Raw genomic sequence first — 19,936 nt, 5'->3', positions numbered from 1 at the left:
CTCTAAGTACGTCAATCTGAGAAGGTATGAGATTATTTCTGTGGCTATCTGATAGTTCTAGTGAAAACGATTATGACTGAAGGCATTTTCCACTTCCCAAAAACCACAGTTGGGAGTGAGGTATTCACTGTCCATTATTCATACAAGAGTTCATAATCATAATAATAATACTATCTCTGGAAACGCCATACGAACATTCTTAGCTCATATTGTCAATCAATAGGTTAACTAGTGTAGACGAAAGGAACTGAAGACTAGAATTTAGTATAGGAAAACTAAGTAGGAAATCAATTCCCAACTCTCTTTCCAGCCTAAGGTGTCTTATGTCCAAGAAAGACACAACGGTTACCTTCCTAGGCCTTATGGTAACACTTACCTTACACGCCTGTTACCTCTAATCAATGAAGAGAAAACAAAGTGAGAATGGTCTGTCCACTCTCCCGAAGTGACTAGGGATACAACTGAGGACAGAGTTTTATTAGACTAGGCTTCCTTTCCTTTTCTCCTATACCGATGAGTAGTCCTTACAACTCGAGATGAAAACAATTCGATTTTTTTAAATAATAAAGGTAAATATGGCTCATTATGATATAAAAGAAAACACCTTGAGAGTCGTGTGGTTCTGCATGACCAGGTGATATGGCCACACTTCTGGATGCAATGGTGACTCGCTGGGAGGGGAAGCAGGGAAGAAGGTAGCAGCAGGCTCGTGAGAGAGTTAAGATTCACACTGTGAAGATCCGGTCAGGCTGGCACGATGTGCTATGTTGCAGGGAAGCATTTACTGCCAGGCTTCATTCAGAAGCTCACAGGTTAAGTAGCTTTACCTCCTGCTTTTCCTAAGTATTCTCCCATCCCTCCATGCTGGTAAAGAAGGGGCGACTGCTCAGTAAGAAGGGTTGGCTGCATCTTACTATCTTGGACTTCTGTCCTCTTGACGCTTCAGTGGCAGGAGCTGCAGCCAGACGCTGACGTAGAACACTCACGCCCCTACTGCTCCCCGGCACTGCTCCCCAGCACTCTGGCCTTTTACCTGCTGTCTTTTCCATTCTGCATTGCTGTGTATCGATCTGTGGTCCTTTCGCAGACGTAGGTGTTCCTTCTCGCCATGCTACCTCCAGAATACACATTGTTCTTTAAGAAGGAAAAAACAAATGTTAAAATGCTAATCGTATTTATACAAAGTCAGAGAAATGTATTTATGCTGCAAATGACTTTGAAAAAAATCCATGGTGGAATTCTAATTGATCAGAATCTTAGGTTCAACAAAGTCTATCTCCCGCCTTTCTCTCTTAGATTGTAGGAGAAAATGGCAAAGCATAACAAAACAAAACAACTCATTCCAGTTGTCGCTCACTCTCCTACAGCAGCATCTGTCATTCGGATGCAGCCAGAAAGCTGGGCTTTCATTGCTGTTCGTGCCTTTCTAAGCCAATGGTGGGGGGAAGGACAGAGGGGTTGTCTAGACAGCTTCATGGGACTAGAGGCGAGGCTCAACTCCACATCAAATACCATCACAAACAGGAAACCTGTGCAAGGGAGATGGCGGGCCCACCCTGAGGCCCACAGGTTGCCTTTCTACAGCTGATTTAGAAACCCCACAGCCAATGAGGACGTTAAGGAGACGTAGGCTCCAGGGTTGAAAGCAAGCCGACTGAGGCCACCACCTGAGGTGTGCCCAGTGCTGCTCTGAGAACATCTCCTCTATACTCAGGACTTAGCCAGGAGGCAAGCCAAGGCCAAGGACTCTGGGGAAAAGAGAAGGAACCTCCAAAACAGGTAGGCGGGTGGGTAGACTCTCTTTACCATGCACACAGCCATTGATCTACAACCCCTTTGTTGTGCCAGCCAAAATCTTTACTAGCTCCTCGTCTTAAAATGTGTAGGAATGGGTTTCACTGGGGATAAAATACTCTTCTGTGTAATTCTTACTTTGCTAGAAAAAATTTCCCTATTTTAGGCTACTTAAGGTTTTGGTATTCTTTAAAATACATCATTCACCTAAACTTTGTTTAATCACAATGACTACAAAGCTAATAGGCACATGCTTGAATTAAATCTGGAGAAAATAAGAAAGTATCATATATAACTGGGAACACCTAAAAATTAAATACTTGTGCTCATCAAAAGACTTTATCAAAGAGTAAAAAGACAACCAACAGGCTGGGGAAAGAATCTTCGAGAACAACATACCTGATAAGGGTCTAATCTCTAAAATATATACAAAACTTTAACTCAATAACAAAAAAAAACCAAACCCAGCGTCACTGAGTTGATTCTGACTCATAGCGACCCTATAGGACAGAGTAGAACTGCCCCATAGAGTTTCCAAGGAGCGCCTGGCGATAACAAAAAGACAAACCAATTAAAAAATGGAGAGAGGGCATTAACAGACACTTCAACAAAGAGGTCAAGCAGCCAACAAACACATGAAGAGAAGCCTGCAGTCATTAGCCATTAGAGAGACACAAATCAAAACTACAGTGAGATATCACCTCACCACTCCAAAAATGGCACTAAAAAAAAAAAATACAAAACAATAAATGCAGATGAGGATGTGGGGAAACTAGAATCCTTATTCACTGCTGGTGGGACTGTAAACTGGTTACAATTACTTTGAAAAATGATTTGGCGATTCCTCAAAAAACTAGAGACAGAAATACCCTATGATTCAGCAATCCCACTCCTAGTTATACACCCTAGAGATCTAATAAAAGAGACACGGACAGACATATGCACACCTATGTTCATTGCGGTAGTATTCACAATAGTGAAAAGATGGAAACAACCTAAGTGCCCATCAATGCATGACTGGATAAACAACATGTGGTACATACATACGATGGAATACTATGCAGCCACAAAGAATAGTGATGAGTCTTCAAAACATCTTACTACATGCATGAATCTGCAGGACATTATGCTGAGTGAAGTAAGTCAATCACAAAAGGAAAAACACTGTATGATCTCACTTTTATAAGGCAAGAATAGATATATTTATATAGAGAGAGACCAACATGCATTGGTCGTTACCAGGGATGGGTGTGGAGCGAGGCAGGGAAGTACTCTGGAGATAGTAGACATAATTTTTGGTGATGCAAGAGGTAGCATCAAATGTGGGTGAAATGCACACAGCTTGAGAAAGTAAATGATGTCACTAAGAAGTTCACAAGAGAAAAAGATGTTTTTGGCAAAGGATATTGGCAAACGTAACTGTGCAACAGTATCAATAACAACCAAGAAATACCTGTGTGGTTACATGAATACGCATACAGGAAATTACGTGCACGGGTATGAGTGTGCGGGTGCATATGTGTGCACAACAGATGTATCAGTAGGCATATGTACATACAGGTATGTCTGCATGTGCCTGTATATCCATATATATGATAAACCACATAAGGGACACAGTTATGGATACTTCTTAGATATAACCAAACACTATGCGAGACTGGTTTTCCTCCTTTGAAGGCTTAGGACCGTCATCTTGTGGGAGAACTCAGTTAACTGGTACAAATAAAGTGTATGTTCTACATCCCAGTGTGGTGAGTAGTGTCTGGTGTCTTAAAAGCTTGCGAGCAGCCATCTAAGATACAACTATTGGTCTCTCCTCGTCCAAACGGAAGAGAAAGAAGAAAACCAAAGACTCAGAGAAGAAACTAATCTACAGGACTAATAGTCTACACAAACCACAGCCTCATCTACTCTGAGACCAGAAGAACTAGATGGTGCACAACTACCACTAGCAATCATTCTGATCAGGGCTACAACAGGTGGATTCTGACAGAACAGGAGAAAAATGTGGAAGAGAACTCAAATTCTTAAAAAGTCCAGGTTTACTGGACTGGCTGGGACTAGAGGACTCCCTGGGACTACTGCTCTGAGATACTCTTTAAACCTTAAACTATAATTACCCCTTGAGGTTACTTTTCAGCTAAATAACAGATTGGCTCATAAAATAAAGAATATGACCCAAAAGTAATGAGCTTCTTTAAAATTTTTGACTAAATGGTCAAAAATTACTCTAAAGCAAAGATGTGAAGGTAAGGGGGCAGGGAAACTAGTGTACTGGAAATGGTACAACCAGAAAGGAATGAATGAAAATGATGATACACTGTGAAAAATGTAACCGAGTGAACTGTTCCCGTTAAGACCACAGCCTAGGAAACCCTACAGAGCAGTTCTACTCCGTCACATAGGGTTGCTATGAGTCAGAATCGACTTGATGGCACACAACAGCAAAAACGTTTTTGGTCATTTTCTGTAAGCTTTTCCTTCTCAAAAGAGTAGAGGGTGAACTGAGTTTCTCATGCTTTCTGGATTTGTGATCCTCACACACTACCTCCCTTGCCTCTTCCCTCTGATGGCAGTGACCCTTGGGTGCCAGCAGCAGCCAGCCGAAAGTACCCAAGCTGCACTGCCCAGGGAAGCAAAGATACAATGACACAAAAGTTAAGTTATGGAAATACAGCTTCACTTCTCCCATTTGGTATAGGCTCATCCATAAAACTATTGTTTGTATTACTTACAGCTCAAATAAGCAAGCGCTGCAATTACTAAACAAGCAATGTTCTTCCTGTTTAGAATTTGAGGACCAGTTAGAAATTAGCCTTTCAGATCCCTGAACTCTAGCTTGGCAACTTCTCTGAAGTAGATATAGAAAATTTTCAGCATTTCCCGAGCAACCGACCCTGTGGACAACTCCTCTAGGCCTGTTTTACAGTAAAGTGACTATATAAATACTGCTGTTGTTAGGTACCATGGAGTCTGTTTCGACTCATAGTGACCCCACATACAAGAGAACGCAACGCGGCCTGGCCCTGTACTATCCTCACTGTGTCACTCCATCTCATTGAGGGTCTTCCTCTTTTTCACTGACCCTCTACCAAACATGATGTCTTTCTCCAGGGATTGGTCCCTCCTGATAACATGTCTAAAGTACGTGAGATGAAGTCTAGCCATTTTCACTTCTAAGGAGCGTTCTGACTGTGCTTCTTCCAAGACAGATTTGTTCCTCGGCAGGAGTCCATGGTAGATTAAATCTTCCTTATTCGTTGCTCAGCTTTCCCATGCACATAGAGCGACTGAAAATATCATGACTTGAGTCAGGTGCACCTTAGCCCTCAAAGTGACATCTTTGCTTTCTAACAAGGTCATTGGCAGCAGATTTACCCAATGCAATACATCGTTCGATTTCTTGACTGCTGCTTCCGTGGGCGTTGATTGTGGATCCAAGTAAAATGAAATCCTTGATAATTTCAATATTTTCTCCATTTATCATGATGCTGCTTATTGGTCCAATTGTATGGATTTTTGTTTTCTTTAGGTTGAGTGCAATTCATACTGAAGGCTGTAGTCTTTGATCTTCATCAGTGTTTCAAGTCCTCTTCACTTTCAGCAAGCAAGGTTGTGTCATCTGCATAATGCAGGTTGTTAACGAGTCTTCCTGCAATCCTGATGCCACACTCTTCTTCATACAGTCCAGCTTCTCAGATTATTTGCTCAACATACAGACTGAATAAGTACAGTGAAAGAATACAACCCTGATGCACACCTTTCCTGATTTTAAACCATGCAGCATCCCCTTGTTCTGTCTGAACGACTGCCTCTTGGTCTATGTACAGGTTAAGTCTTCCAGAATTGCCATCCTTTGTAAAGTTATCCAGAATTTACTATAATCTTCACAATCAAATGGACACAATCAAATGCCTCTGTATAGTCAATAAAACACAGGAAAACATCTTACTGGTATTCTCTGCTTTCAGCCATGATTCATCTGATATCAGCAATGACAGCCCTCATTCCACGTCCTCTTTTGAATCCAGCTTGAATTTCTGGCAGCTCCCTGTCAAGGTAATGCAACTGTTTTTGAACTATCTTCAGCAAAGTTTTACTTGCATGTAATAGTAATGATACTGTTCAATACTTTCTGCATTCTGTTGAATCACCTTTCTTTGGAATGGGTACAAATATGGATCTCTTCCAGTCGGTTGGCCAGGTAGCTGTCTTCCAGATTTCTTGGCACAGACAAGTGAGCACTTCAGCACTGCATCCGTTTGTTGAAACACCTCACGTGGTGTTCCATCAATTCCTGGAGCCTTGTTTTCTGCTGATGCCTTCGGTGTAACTTGGACCTCTTCCTTCAGTACCACTGGTTCCTGATCACGTGCCACCTCCTAAAACGGCTGAACACTGACCAATCGTCTTGGTACAGTGACTGCATATTCCTGCCGTCTTCTTTCGATGCTTCCTCTGTTGTTCACTATTTTGCCCATAGGCTCCTTCAAAAGTGCAACTTGAGGCTTGAGGTTTTTTCTTCAGTTTTTCAGCTTGAGAAAAGCCAAATGTTTTCTTCTCTTTTGGTTTTGTACTTCCAAGTTTTTGCACATTGCATTGTAATACTTTGTCTTCTTAAGCCACCCTTTGAAATCTTCTATTCAGCACTTTTACTTCATTATTTCTTCCTTTAGCTTTAGCTACTCTATGTTCATGAGCAAGTTTCAGAGTCTCTTCTGACATCATTTTAGTCTTTTCTCTCTTTCCTGTCTTTTTAATGACATTTCGCTTCCTTCATGTATGATGTCCTTGCCTGATGGCATTCCAAACCTCGCCTGGTCTTTGGTCACTGGTGTTCAATGCATCAAATCTATTTCTGAGATGGTCTCTAAATTCAGGTAGGATATACTCAAGGTCAGACTTTGGCTCTCCTGGACTTGTTTTAATTTTCTTCAGTTTCAACTTGAACTTGCATATGAGCAGGCAACCATACCATAATATTAATACCAAGTATTTCATAATCATTATAGCATTCTTAACCTTTCTGAGTCTCCCAAAAAGAAATAATTTTTCCTTTTCATTTTGCAAAGAAGCTAATTAATACTTTTCTTAGAAGACACATTTTACATTTTGTATTATTTATGTATATGATAAACAATGTAGAAAATACATTTATGAGTTTTACTGTCTTCTTGATTAAAAAATAGGATAATATATTTATATCCTCAAAACTCAGTAACACTTTGGCTTCCAAGTTTCCAGGCTAGTCCAAGGTTTACCACTGACTACCACATGTAATTACTAGATGGATATTTCTAGAAGGAAAATATTAAATTTGTTTCTCTTGCAATTTACCTTAGAAATCCTCCTATGTTTTGCTACAAATGTAACACTCATACCATTTACAGTCTGTAATGGTTGTGGGCAATGAACAATAAAATAGATAATTCAGATAACTAGCTGACAAATTCTACCAACCGTTGATCTATTTATCTACTTAAGTCAATACTCTTCCCACTGCTATCTACCAACTGGTCAATTTTCAGTCATATAATTTAGATATTATCTGCCAATATCAACCTTAAGACAATATATTAGACTAATTAATATCACAGAATGCTGTTAAGAGACTCATACTCACAAATAAAGGCTTTTACTATTGGTTACAAAAAGAAGGCTTCTGATTTTATAAACATTAAAAAACATTAAACTATCATTTACTAAATTACCTATGCATGTTATAGGTAGTATTTCTTTTTTCATCAGAAAATAAGGAGCCAGGTCACGGTGAGCGGGTTGCCAACCCTAATCCATCTGAATGGGTAAGATATTTTCCATTATGCTTCATTTTACTGATGGCTAATGGAATCACTGGTCAAAATGTGCATTTGTACAGACAGTCAATGTTTTACAATTATTACAGAGTTTGGATTGTAAACCTTCAAGTTCCTTCTACCCAGGAAATTACCTCAAAGAAAAGGTGTTAATGCTGCATATTTTTGCTTTAAAGTGGGGGTCCACAAACTTTTTCTGTCAAGAGCCAGACGGTAACCATTTTAGCCTCTGTGGGTCACATGGTCAATGCCAACAGTAGTCAGAGAAATGCAAATTAAAAACAAAAAGTATATCTTTTTTTGCCTCTCAGTTTGGCAAAAATTTTAAAGACTGATAATATTCAGTTGTTGATGAGTTTGTGGAGAAATAGTTACTTTCCAAATTATCCCAACCATTTGGCAAACAATCTTGGTGGCATTAATTAAAAAGCAAATGTGCACATTCCAGGGTTACGCATACAGCCAAGGACATAATTAAAACACAGTGGAGCTGGTGCTTTAGGCGAGGGGCACGGATACGCGCGGAATAACGTGCGGTTATTAACAAGGCTGTGGTCGGTCTGCATGCTCTCATCTAGAAGGACTCTACACCGTTTTTTGGTAGAAAATAGCTTCGTTATTGTTTATTTAGGGATATATATATATATAAATATCTATATAAATATATATCTATATAAATATATATCTATATAAATATATATCTATATAAATATATATATATAAATATATATATATATAAATATATATATATATAAATATATATATATAAATATATATATAAATATATATATATATAGGTGGCATCAAACACAAATATTCCCACAAGCTGGAGACAAACTATAAACAACAACCGTGTATATTTCTTTGCTTACCATTCTACAGCCCCCAACTTAATTTTATTTCCCCCGAACAGTCGCTCATAACCTACTCACAAGCATTTCTTTTTTGTCTCAAAAGTCTGCTCCCTCAGCTGTGCCAAAATCCCAGGCATAAAGGACCAGGCTAGTCATACTTGCCCACGTTTACCAGATCAGGACCCTTGATACATCGGCTTCACTTGGAAGCTTGTTAGAAATGAAGGCTCTTAAGGTCCATGCCTTGTAGGAGGATACCTCGGTCTATCTTGTAAGCTCCCACTGTATGATTTCTATGGTGTTCCTTTTTTACGTAATGTGAGCTAACCTAATAAATTATTAACGAAATCTGCTTTCATTTAATAAGTTATTTTCAAATTTAAGATTAAATGCACCAATATAACAGCAAGTAAATATTACAGACAAGAAAAATGAAGTACCATTTTACAGTGAGTTTAAGTTAAGATTTTCAGAATTCGTGTTTTATTTTTCATTCTCAAATTGCATTTATGGAACACAGTAACCACAACAGGAAATAATGAGAATGTTTACATATTGCGAAGAATGTAACCGATGTCACTGAAAAATCTGTGCAGAAATTGTTTGAACGAAAACCTAACTGCTGTGTAAACCTTCTCCAAAAACACAATACGATTATTATTTAAAACAAAATTGCATTTATGAGATGCTTGGCCCCTTTTCCACGTTCTCTACATGTATGATTCACTTCAAAATTCTGGAACATTTTAATAAATGAAAGATGAATATTTTCAAAGGTTTTACAACAAGTTCTAACAGCACATGGAGTATGACAGGGCATTTACTCACACTTGGAATAGTCGAAGATTTTTTTCTTTCTGGCCCTACCAGAGGGCTTGCAGTCATCTCACTTCTGGATCCAACTGTTGTGCTGCCAAGTTTCCGAGCCATGTCTTTGTCCCACTCCTCTTTCTGGTCACTCTCCACGCTGTTCGCCTGTGGCCTCTTGGTGTATGACACAGCAGGAGGAACAGATGGGCCCGCTACAGCAAAAACACAGCACAATGAGCCGAAAAACGACGACATACTTTCTTCTCACGTACAAAAACTGCATTAAAAGTATCTATATTTGCACACTTTACACTCTGCACTAGCAGTAAACTGTTTGATGACTAAAATTCAGTCTGTCCCTGTAAAAAGCATTTACATCATTCACTCAGCAACATAAACCTGTGACAGCTGGCGCCGGGCACAAATACGCAAGCACAGAGAGATGGGACCCTGTAACGCCTGAAAAATCCAAGTTATTCCCGTCTTTGGATTTTCTCCGCACCGTGGTCGCTGAAACGCCGTTGCTTCTGATTCGCTGATATGCTTCGCTGGACCTTCAGGTGAGCTGGGGATTGAAGGGTGCTGTTGTTCAAGTCGCTGCTGGGCCGTGACCTCTGACACAGGCTTCCACTGGGTAAGGATTCTCCTCCTTCAAACTATTAAGACAGACCACCAGGATTTTAAAACAAAAAACGTTTACGTAAACAACGTGAATTCTTGGTTCTCTAATCTATTCCAAGCTACACAAGTAATAATCACAACTAAAACAATACATAGTTTTGGATACAAACGTCACGCTGGCGAGCAGGAAGGGAGGGAGCTGGATATATTTCACGCTATCTTGTACAGATGGCACTAGATGCTTAGTTTAGTGGAAACGCCAGAAAAAGCTACCAATTACTGAATGATTATTATTTACTAGGCACCGGGCTAGGTTCCTGACACGTTAGTTTGCTGAATCATTATAACCAGCCTCTTACGTATTAACCTGCACTTTACAGATGGAAAACCGAGGTGGAAAGAGCCAAGTGACACTGTTGGGGCTCACGCTCAGGCACGGCTGGGATTCAAACTTAGGAAAAAATCTAAAATTTTATATTTTTAATGATAAATATTTGTTTTCTCCAGGATATTTACAAAAAAAAAAATTGATTTATTGGCTGACCGAGAAACTGTATTAACTTAGAATTAAGCGTGTAGAACGGGGGCCGACACACCACCCCTCCCTCTCCATAATCCTAAAGCAGTGTGCTACCAGCAAACTTTTCACTGAATCACTACCAACCCACTAGAAAATTTAAATCCATATATAAACCTGCTGCTGTCCAGCTGATTCTGACTCACAGTGACCCTGTATCACAGAGCAGAACTGCCCCATAGGGTTTCCATAAAGGCTGTAGTCTTTATGCAAGCAGATTGCCACATCTTTATCCCATGGAGTGCCTGGTGAGTTTGAATGGCCTTTCGGTTAGCAGCCGAGCGCTTAACCACCGTGCCACCAGGGCTCCTTAGAAATTCATGCATAAGTGTTACTAAAGATACATGGCAGAGTAACGCTGGTAACAATAATTCTAATAGCTAATAGCAAGCACAGAGCATGCGGTAATTACCTGTGCCAGTAATATTCTCAGGACTTTTACAAGCCCGGATTCATGTAATCCTCTTAGAGACATTCTGACAGGTAGGTACTATTATTATCCACATTTCTGAGGTGAGGAAATTGAGGTGCAGAGAAGTTATGTAAGTGCCTAAGTCACACAGTTAGTGACTGCACTGGGGTGGGGGTGCAAGGTTCCAACCAAGATAACTGGGCCCCGAAGTTCAGGCTCTAAACTATACTACAAATATACTAACACTATGAGGCTTCACTAGTTTACATTCCATACAATTCAAATTTCATTATAGTTCACACGTGGGCTGGGCTGTATAACTTGTAAAATTAGTGCTTCCTTTAGACTCTAGAAACTACCATTTGTACTATTTTACCACTTAAGATTCTCTTGACTAGGCTGCTTTGACATTATTTCCTAGGCTGTTAGTGTCCCCATTGAAGATTCCTCTCCCACACTATCATCCTAGCACCCACCTCATGGGACCAATGAGAAAGTTAAACCAATCAACACACAGAAAGTCCTCAGACCAGTTCCAGGCACTTTACAACGTGCTGTGTGCTCCTCTGATGGCGATTCCCAAATCTTGTTCAAGTCCAGACCTTCGTATCCTAAGGTCTATCAGACAGCTCCACCCAGCAGGCACCTCATGTTTGACCCAAAACCAAACCAAACCCAGTACCCTCGAGTCGATTCCAACTCATAGCGACCCTATAGGACAGAGTAGAACAGCCCAATAGAGTTTCCAAGAAGTGCCTGGTGGATTTGAACTGCTGACCTTTTGGTTAGCAGCTGTAGCACTTAACCACTACGCCACCAGGGTTTCCCATGTTTGACCCAGCCAAGTTAAAATGCCACCTTCCTGCTGAAATCCACTCCTTTCCTATCTTGGCAGATGCACATTACATGAGCCACCCTCACTAGAAATCTGAAGGTCTCTCATTTCTAATCTCATTTCTAACAGGTCAGCAGGTACTGTTCTGCCTCTTCCCTATCACCCCTACCCTTGACCTGGTTTGTTGTAGGTGCTCCCTGTGCAACCCCTAATCAGAGCATGTATCAAACTGTACCATATAGCTGGGTGCCTACCTCTCCACCAGACCGAGGGCTCCTCGAAGGCAGGATTCTCTCATCCTTCTTCTCACAGTACTTAGCATATTCCCAGTGCACAGTAAAGCCAAACCCACTGCCGCTGGGTAGACCGCGACTCATGGCAACCCCATGTGTGTCAGAGCAAAATGTGCTCCATACGGTTTTCAGTGGCTCAAGTTTTGGAAGTAGTTCACTAGGGCTTTTTTCTAAAGTGCTTCTGGGTAGACTCAAACCTCCAACCTTTTGGTTAGCAGCCAAGCACATTAACCATTTGCACACCTCAGAGACTCAAATGTCAGCTCAATGTACTACTTCACTAATAAAAAACAAACAAAAACACCAACCCTGTTCCCGTTGATCCCAACTCATAGCAACCCTACAGGACAGAGCAGAACTATCTCACGGGGTTTCCAAGGAGCGCCTGGTGGATTTGAACTGCTGAACTTTTGGTCAGCAGCCATGCTCTTAGCCACTATGCCACCAGGGCTCCGCTTAACTCATAAAAAAAAAAAAAAAATTTTTTTTTTTTTTTAGTTACTTTTAATTATAGATAATCTCAGCCTAGTCTATAAAATGTCTCCTAATTATCAACAAACTGCCAATGGCTCTGTTCTTGAATCCAAAGTTAAACCCATTATCTTGCTTCCCCAAAGAACCATCTGCTCTTATGGTTCGATCACTGTATATAGTTATTCCCCGAATCCCTGTAACAGAGCCTTATTATAGAATCTTGGAGTCCCTGAGTCATGTAAACAGTTACCATTTGGCTGCTAACCAAAAGGCTGGCTGTTTTGAGTCCACTCAGAGACTCCTCAGAAGAAAGGCCCGGAGATTTGCTTCTGAAAAATCAGACACTGAAAACCCTGTGGAGCGCGGTCCTGCTCCGGCACTCCTGCGGTCCTGCTCCGGCACTCCTGCGGTCCTGCTCCGGCACTCCTGAGGTTGCTGTGAGTCAGAGGCAACTCGATGGCAACTGGCTCCTTACAGGCCCTTATTATAGATCTCTCCCAGCCTTAAGAATTCCAAACCAGATGTACCAATACCACCTGACTCTGCCAGGTGAAATATCACCAAATAACCTTTTCCTGGGTTTCCACCTTGAAAAGTCGTTTTAAACATACTTTTTATTGCAAATGTAGTCGTTCTCCTTATTTCAGTCACTGTCTTTTCTGTGCACACAGAATAAACAGATTACCTTTGGCAGGGCTGTTGCATCTGGGTGCACAGGTTGTGTACTGCACAACTCCAGGGGATGCACTGTTGAGGATGAGAGTGTGAAAGGCAATCCTTGGCGCTAAGCAAGGCAATAGGTCTTCCACAATAAAATAAATATTATTATAAGAAATTTAAACATCTTGGGATCTAACTTCTTTTGGTACGCAGAAAATGAAATCAGTTCATAATTAACTTCGTGATTTTTGAATTCCAATAAAAAAGAATGTTGGGGTCTTCACGTTATTTTTGATACTACAAAGAACAGAATATATTTGCTAACATTATATCTATACTTAGTGGTCACTCAGCACAATAAGAAATTTACATCAATTTAAAAAGAAGAAAAACTTACTTCAGGTGGTTTTCTACCGAGAAGAATATAAGTAGCCATGACTTCATCGTATTTCTGGTTTATTAAGGCATCATTTATCTCATCTCGTACAAAACCCATGGTGATCATGATGTCTGGAAAAAAAAAAACAAAACAAATTTTTCTGAAAATGGGTTTTATTTTAATAAACAAACCAACAAAACGGGCATGTCTGCAAACACTAGCTATGAAAACTCAGTCCTGAAAAGATAATTCTAATTCTAAAAACTTCTGGGTTATTAAGATACAGATACTGCATAGTCACCGTATGTTTACAGTTTCTCATGCAGAGATCATCTGCACTGCGTGTTCCACACTCATGGACCCATCCCATCTCTATGACCTAGCATGTCCCTGAGCTGGCTTCTTTGTCCAGCCAGAGCCACGGTACATGTTTATCAGTGACACACACAAAATCTCTCTCTTTCTTGTAATGCACCCTCAGCCACTCATCGAGTGGCTCCTTTCTTAATTCTGCTTTCTGATCTGCAGGCAAGCTGTTTCTCCTCTGGAAGGCTTAAATTCCACAGTTGTTTTTTCTGATCAGGTTTATAACACCCTAAAATATTCCTCACCTTCCACTCTGCCCTCAAGCCAGACAGGGGAACAGTTGAGACGACTCAGAGCTGTGAGCTTCTGATGGCTTTGGGAGGGGTTAGATAAATGAAGAGAAAGGGTTGGAAGCAGAGGGCTGGCTGGATAGGGGCAGGAGCAGAACTAGCTGGGCAGGGAGGGTGGAACCTGTTAAGACAGTGGAGATAGCAAGGAAGGCCAAAGGGTTCCTCACTTTTAATTTTTAACTCAGTTCTTCTAAGTTTCCTATTAAAATCGTGCTCCTTCGCTGGTGCTTCTATCAGTGATATTCTCCTGTGAGGGATCACTGAAAGGAAAGCATACAGTCTACCCACAGAATTCTACTTTTTATATCACTGCTGCCAACAACTCAATTAGACAGTTAGACGTTTGAGGACAAATTAAGGAACATGAAATTTGTAATGTTTAATGCATATTCTGGAAAAGATGGCAATGCAAGTATTTTTCAAATAAAAATCACTTTCTATTTATATTTCTAAAAGCTATTTTGGTAGACTAAAGGACTCTTACTTGCAGCCTAGGGACAGCCACCATTCACAGTATTTAAATACTTACCTATTCTTTTTGTGTCATTGAAATCTGGTTCAGGCTCAGAATATGGTTTTAGTTCTTCCTCTTCATGACCAACATTCATCCATCGATCTTTCATTATTTGCTAGGAAATAAACTCTACATTATGTTTGGTCAATCAGAACATTCAACCACTTACTTTTGCTCTAGTTTAGGAAATGTGAAATGTATTGGTTTGCTCAACAAGAAATCATGTGACATTTTCAAACTGAAGTTACTGTTTCAGTTTGATTAGCAGGCCAAAAAGAGATGTTGTGCACACTTGGGTATCTTATGACAACTCCTATTGTTAGTCCACTAAAAAAAAAGCCAAACCCGTTGCCATCGAGTTGATCCCAACTCATAGCGACCCTACAGGACAGAGCAGAACTGCCCCTATAGAGTTTCCAAGGAGCGCCTGGTGGATCTGAACTGCCGACTTTTGCTTAGCAGCCATAGCACTTAACCACTACGCCACCAGGGTATCCTTATTAGTCCACATACTCCCTAAATAAAAATAGTCTGTCTCTCCCGTTCCTTTAAGCAGCATTTTCAAATTTGAAAACCTACTGATTTGAACCTCTGCTTCCATCATATCTTTAAATTTAAGATTAATGAAGAGATTATCCTTTTTTCCTGGTCTGCTACCAAATACATGCCTATTTTTTTAAAAAAAATCACCCCTTACTAAAATATCAGGAAAGGAGAACACAGGGGATGGAAAGCAGGGTTAGTGTGTCAGTAAAGTGGCTCAGAGAACACTGGGGGAGGTGTCAGAACTTAAGCTCGGGCTAGGATAGGTAGGAGGCAGGGTGGAAGTAGGGTGACAGGAATTTACCAGATGCAAGCTGAGGCTGTAGAACAGTCAATTCTGGGATGTTTACAGGCAGCCTACTGGGGGAACTTTAATACACTCATGGTCAGAAAAGCAGAGAACTGAGGACCAGGGACCTTCAGATCTAAGGATAAAATTATGTGTATGACAGAGAACCTGAACTTTTAATATTTAAAGAGAAACATATTTGAATAATGCTGTATGAATTTAGAAAGACTGCTAATTTTCCTTCAACTATGGAATCCCAGGCTTTCAGCTTAAGTACACTCTAGGTGCAGATATATTAGTTCTCTTTTTCCAGATTCTGAGTATTTTTCCATCTCTAAACTTTATTCTCCAATTCTATGAATTAGAAAAATAATTTTCCAGGTACAGATCTTTATGACGCTCTCAACCATCCCGATTACCTTATCCCGATTACTTTCTCCCTCATTACCAATCACTAAAAGACAACAACTCCAGAGCAGATTTCTAACAACGTCTGTAAGAATACTGCTGAGTTGGCTGGGAGGATTTTTCCAAAGGTATCTGTCACATGATACATATTGTAGTTAAAAAAATGCTTATAAATATGATTATGTAGATATTTAGCTCTTAAAAAAAAGATTACTATTAACTGTATTTCTTATAGCCACTTTGAGCAATGGTAATTTAAGTCACATTATCCGGCTAATTTAAATAAAAGTAGACCCAGTAGAAAGAAAACATAATAATGCCACCACGAAGTCCTTAGTGATTATTCATCGATACGGAAAAAGTGCTGGGCACGGTGCACACTAGGAAAAAAAAAGGACAAAGCAGAGCTGCCCTATGATTTTCCCAAAATATTAAGTCCGTTCCTGTTCCTCACCTGACCCCCATCAAAGAGACTGTCTGACAGAAGCCAAGACAAGGATCAGAACACCAGTGTTTGTAGCAGTAAAATCTTATTGGCTGGCAAAATTTCCAAGGATAGAAGGTGAATACATAAAAATCCTCAGAGAATATACTGAACCTTAGAGACAGGCAGTACAGACATCGACATCGATGCCTTACCTGGCTCTAATCCAGCCCACCTGCCCCCTGACATCTTTCCTTATTCATTGCCACAGCTGGATACACAAGCATGGTCACTTAGGCTAACATGGAGGTAGTGGCTCAGTTAATGCTTGACAAAAAGTGAAAGCCTTTAAACATATATGAAACAACTTCATATCAACCCCCCCACAACACACACCAATACAAACAAGGAATCTAATTACCCTTTTTATCATCACCTATAAACATTACCTTTAAGGGAGAGCTATTTGGATGTTTGCTGCTATTATTGTGACGAACAAGGCTAAGCAAAGAAGAAAAACAACAGATGTAAGACCGACACAAATCCAAGACCAGACAGGCTCTGCCTCTTCAAAGTAACCCAAATGGAGTCCTTAGTACTGCTTTTGAATTTAAGATTACAAGTTTATGAGTGTGAAAATAATGACTAATGGAATGAGATATATGTGCAGTGGAAACCTCAGTGAGCGAAAGGTTAGATTCAGGAAGAGTAACTAAGGGTTGACCAAGCAGAGGAACTGGGAGGATGAGCTAGCCAGGCAGATGGGGCAGCAGGTGTACAGAGCCCCAGGGGCAGAAACGGCAGGGCATGTTCAGGGACCACAGAGCTCAGTCTGACCGGAGAGCAGGGTCTAAGATGGCAAGTGGAGCAAGGGGAGGCTGGAAAGTGACTAGGGAAAAAATCATGACGTTTCTCTGCATCATGCTACGGGCTATCTCTGAAGGCTGTGATTACGAAAAACACCTCTGAACAGTGTGTGAAGAGTGGGCTGAAGGAGCTCAAGACTGGAGGTAGAGGAACCAATCCAGAGGCTTTAGCTAGAATCTAAGAGAGAGATGATACCTGAATTAAAGCAGTGACAATGGCAATGGAAAAACGAGACACTGGCAACACGTGGCAGTTAAAAATCAACAAGACTTGGTGACTGGGTATGGGAGAAGCGGTGAAAACAGGGAGAAATTGAAGAGGGCTCCGAGGCTTCTGGTTTAGACAACTGAATGGAGGCTGGTACATTCACCAAGACACCAAACTCAGGATGAGAAGTAAGACTGGGTTGGGAAAACAGAGCTCAGCTTTTGAAAGACTGAGTCTCAGGTGCTACTGGATATCTAAAAGGACATGCTTAGTAAACCCTCTGATACCTTATTCTGAAGCTTAAGAGAAATCTGGGCTGGAGATCGAGATTTGGGAACCATCAGCCTATAGAAGATGACAGAAGATGGGAGTGGATGGGGCTCTCCAGGAAGGATGAACAGAACGAGAAGAGAAGAGGGTCCAGAGGAGAGCCTCAAGGAATGCCACTTTTAAGGGTTAGAAAGGGAAGTAATTCAAAAACGAAATGAAGGAGAAAAATCTAGATTCTATGACACGGAAGACAAGGCAAGAGTTTTCCAAAGAGGAGGAAGTGGTCTCCCGTCAAATACTGCCAAAGGCTTAAATAAGATGGCAACAAAAAAATAACCCACTGGGTTTAGCAAAAAAGTTGAGGTGACCCTCCTGAGGGCAGCTGCATGGAGTGGTGGTAATGGGAGCCAGAGGTCAAAGCAGGCAGTGAAATGAGAAGGTGAGGAACTGGTGATGGTAAGTCGTGACGACTGTCAAGACGCTTGGCTGGAAAGGAGGGAGTGAGAAGACAGTACTGGAAGGGGATTGTGGGGTTGAAGGATGCTTTTTTTTTTAATGGAAGATATTTAAGTATGTGTAAAGCTGAGGGAAAGGAGTCAGTAGAGAGGAGAGATGAAGACCACAGCAGAGAGAAAGCTCAGCCAAGGGGTGAGGTGCTAGGAAGGTGGGCAGGTACTACATCCAGGGCAGGAATGAATGGGTAAGTTTCCTACAACAGAGAAGACACTTGTTGGCTGTGACAAGGGGAAGCAGGAAGAGAAGGGCAGGGTCCACGCAGGGATTTTACGGGTAGAGGAGTGGGAAGTAAAGAGAGTTCCTGACCATTGGTTTCTGTTTCCCCAATGTTTCCTCAGTGGAGGATCTGTCTGGAATGTTTCCCCCCATTTTTTCTACCTATAGGGTCGCTATGACGTGGAATCAATGACAATGGGTTTGGTTTGTTTTTGGTTTACATTTCTTTTTATCTGATAAAGACCACAGAAATCTGTTCCCCTAGTGCTATGCTCCTTAGAAGCAAGGATGGCAAGACTACGTCTCACATACTTTGGACATGTTATCAGAAGGGACCAATCCCTGGAGGAAGGCATCATACTTGGTAGAGAGTCAGCAAAAAAGAGGAAGACCCTCAACAAGATGAACTGACACAGTGGCTGCAACAATGGGCTCAAGCATAACAACAGTTGTGAGGATGGCACAGGACCAGGCAGTCTTTCGTTCTGTGGTACGCAGGGTCACAAACAGCACCTAACAACAGTGCTATTCTCTTTCATGGCACCCTGATATTTGCTTACAATGCAACTTATTATTATGTAATTATTTCGTGTTTGCTTGCTAATTATCTATTTCCACTACTAGATCACAAACACCAACAGAGAAGATTCATGTCTGATTTTTCGACATTACATATACAGCACCCAAAGTATCCAAAACACAGGTACTCAACACATATTTGTAGACGAATGAATACAACCTCTCGTCTGAATCACTCAGTCTGTCCTCTGTTCCCAGGGAATTCTGTTTACGTCCTATTATCACTGGTATCATGCTCTGCTTTTTTATAGCTAGTTGCATCTGGGTCTACTTCCTCCACTGTACTTAAAATCCCGAGGACAAGGACTATGCTCGCACTATCTCTCAGCACAAATGCTTATTGTTTTTGAACGCAGCAGTGTTTTAGAAGAAGGCTGCTACAGGAGGCCTGGGTAAGCGAGGGTGCAGAGAACAGGCTGGCAGCAAGAAGATACCTTAGGAAGTTGTTGAAAGTATCCAGGACACAGATAACACAGGGCTGAACTAAACTAACATGGAAGAAAGAAAAACTACAGAAGCCGATTCTATAGCACCTGATGACAAAATTCACTTTTAGAGTGAAGGAAAGGATGGATCCCAAGAGAGTCCGGAGGATTTTAACTCAGAGGCCTGGCAGAGTGGGGTTTCTAAGAGTTAAGTAAGACGCATAGGAGTAATAGCAGCCCTGGTGACACAGTGGGTAGGAGCTCGGCTGCTAACCAAAAGGTCTGCAGTTTGAATCCACCAGATGCTCACTGGGGCAGTTCTCCTCTGTCCTGTAGGGTTGTTACGAGTCAGAATTGACTCGATGGCAATGGGTTTAATAGCAGATTTGATAGTTGAAAGATAAGCAAAAGTAAAATAATCCAAATTTTCTCCTGTTTCTCAATTAAATTGTGTTTATTTGGGGGTAATTTCCTATCGATGCTGTATCTATCCATAT

At 41.0% G+C, this 19,936-nt stretch overlaps 1 protein-coding gene across 8 annotated transcripts in view; it reads right to left on the bottom strand.

Moving 5' to 3' along the window:
* The window catches only part of MARK1 (microtubule affinity regulating kinase 1), a 153,887-nt gene that overhangs the window by 16,135 nt on the left and 117,816 nt on the right, over nt 1–19,936 (bottom strand). For all 8 annotated transcript variants that reach the window (XM_049867993.1, XM_049867995.1, XM_049867987.1 and 5 more), the window contains 5 exons: nt 14,711–14,810; nt 13,544–13,656; nt 9,777–9,930; nt 9,293–9,486; nt 1,034–1,134 (listed from right to left, as the gene is read on the bottom strand). In XM_049867993.1, coding sequence (XP_049723950.1) covers nt 1,034–1,134; nt 9,293–9,486; nt 9,777–9,930; nt 13,544–13,656; nt 14,711–14,810 — 662 coding nt within the window. The remainder of the gene's footprint in view (nt 1–1,033; nt 1,135–9,292; nt 9,487–9,776; nt 9,931–13,543; nt 13,657–14,710; nt 14,811–19,936) is intronic.

Source organism: Elephas maximus, chromosome 24, assembly GCF_024166365.1.
Source record: "Elephas maximus indicus isolate mEleMax1 chromosome 24, mEleMax1 primary haplotype, whole genome shotgun sequence".
Taxonomy (NCBI): domain Eukaryota; kingdom Metazoa; phylum Chordata; class Mammalia; order Proboscidea; family Elephantidae; genus Elephas; species Elephas maximus.
Note: the sequence above shows the minus strand (reverse complement) of the source record. Positions and strands in the feature narration are given on the sequence as shown.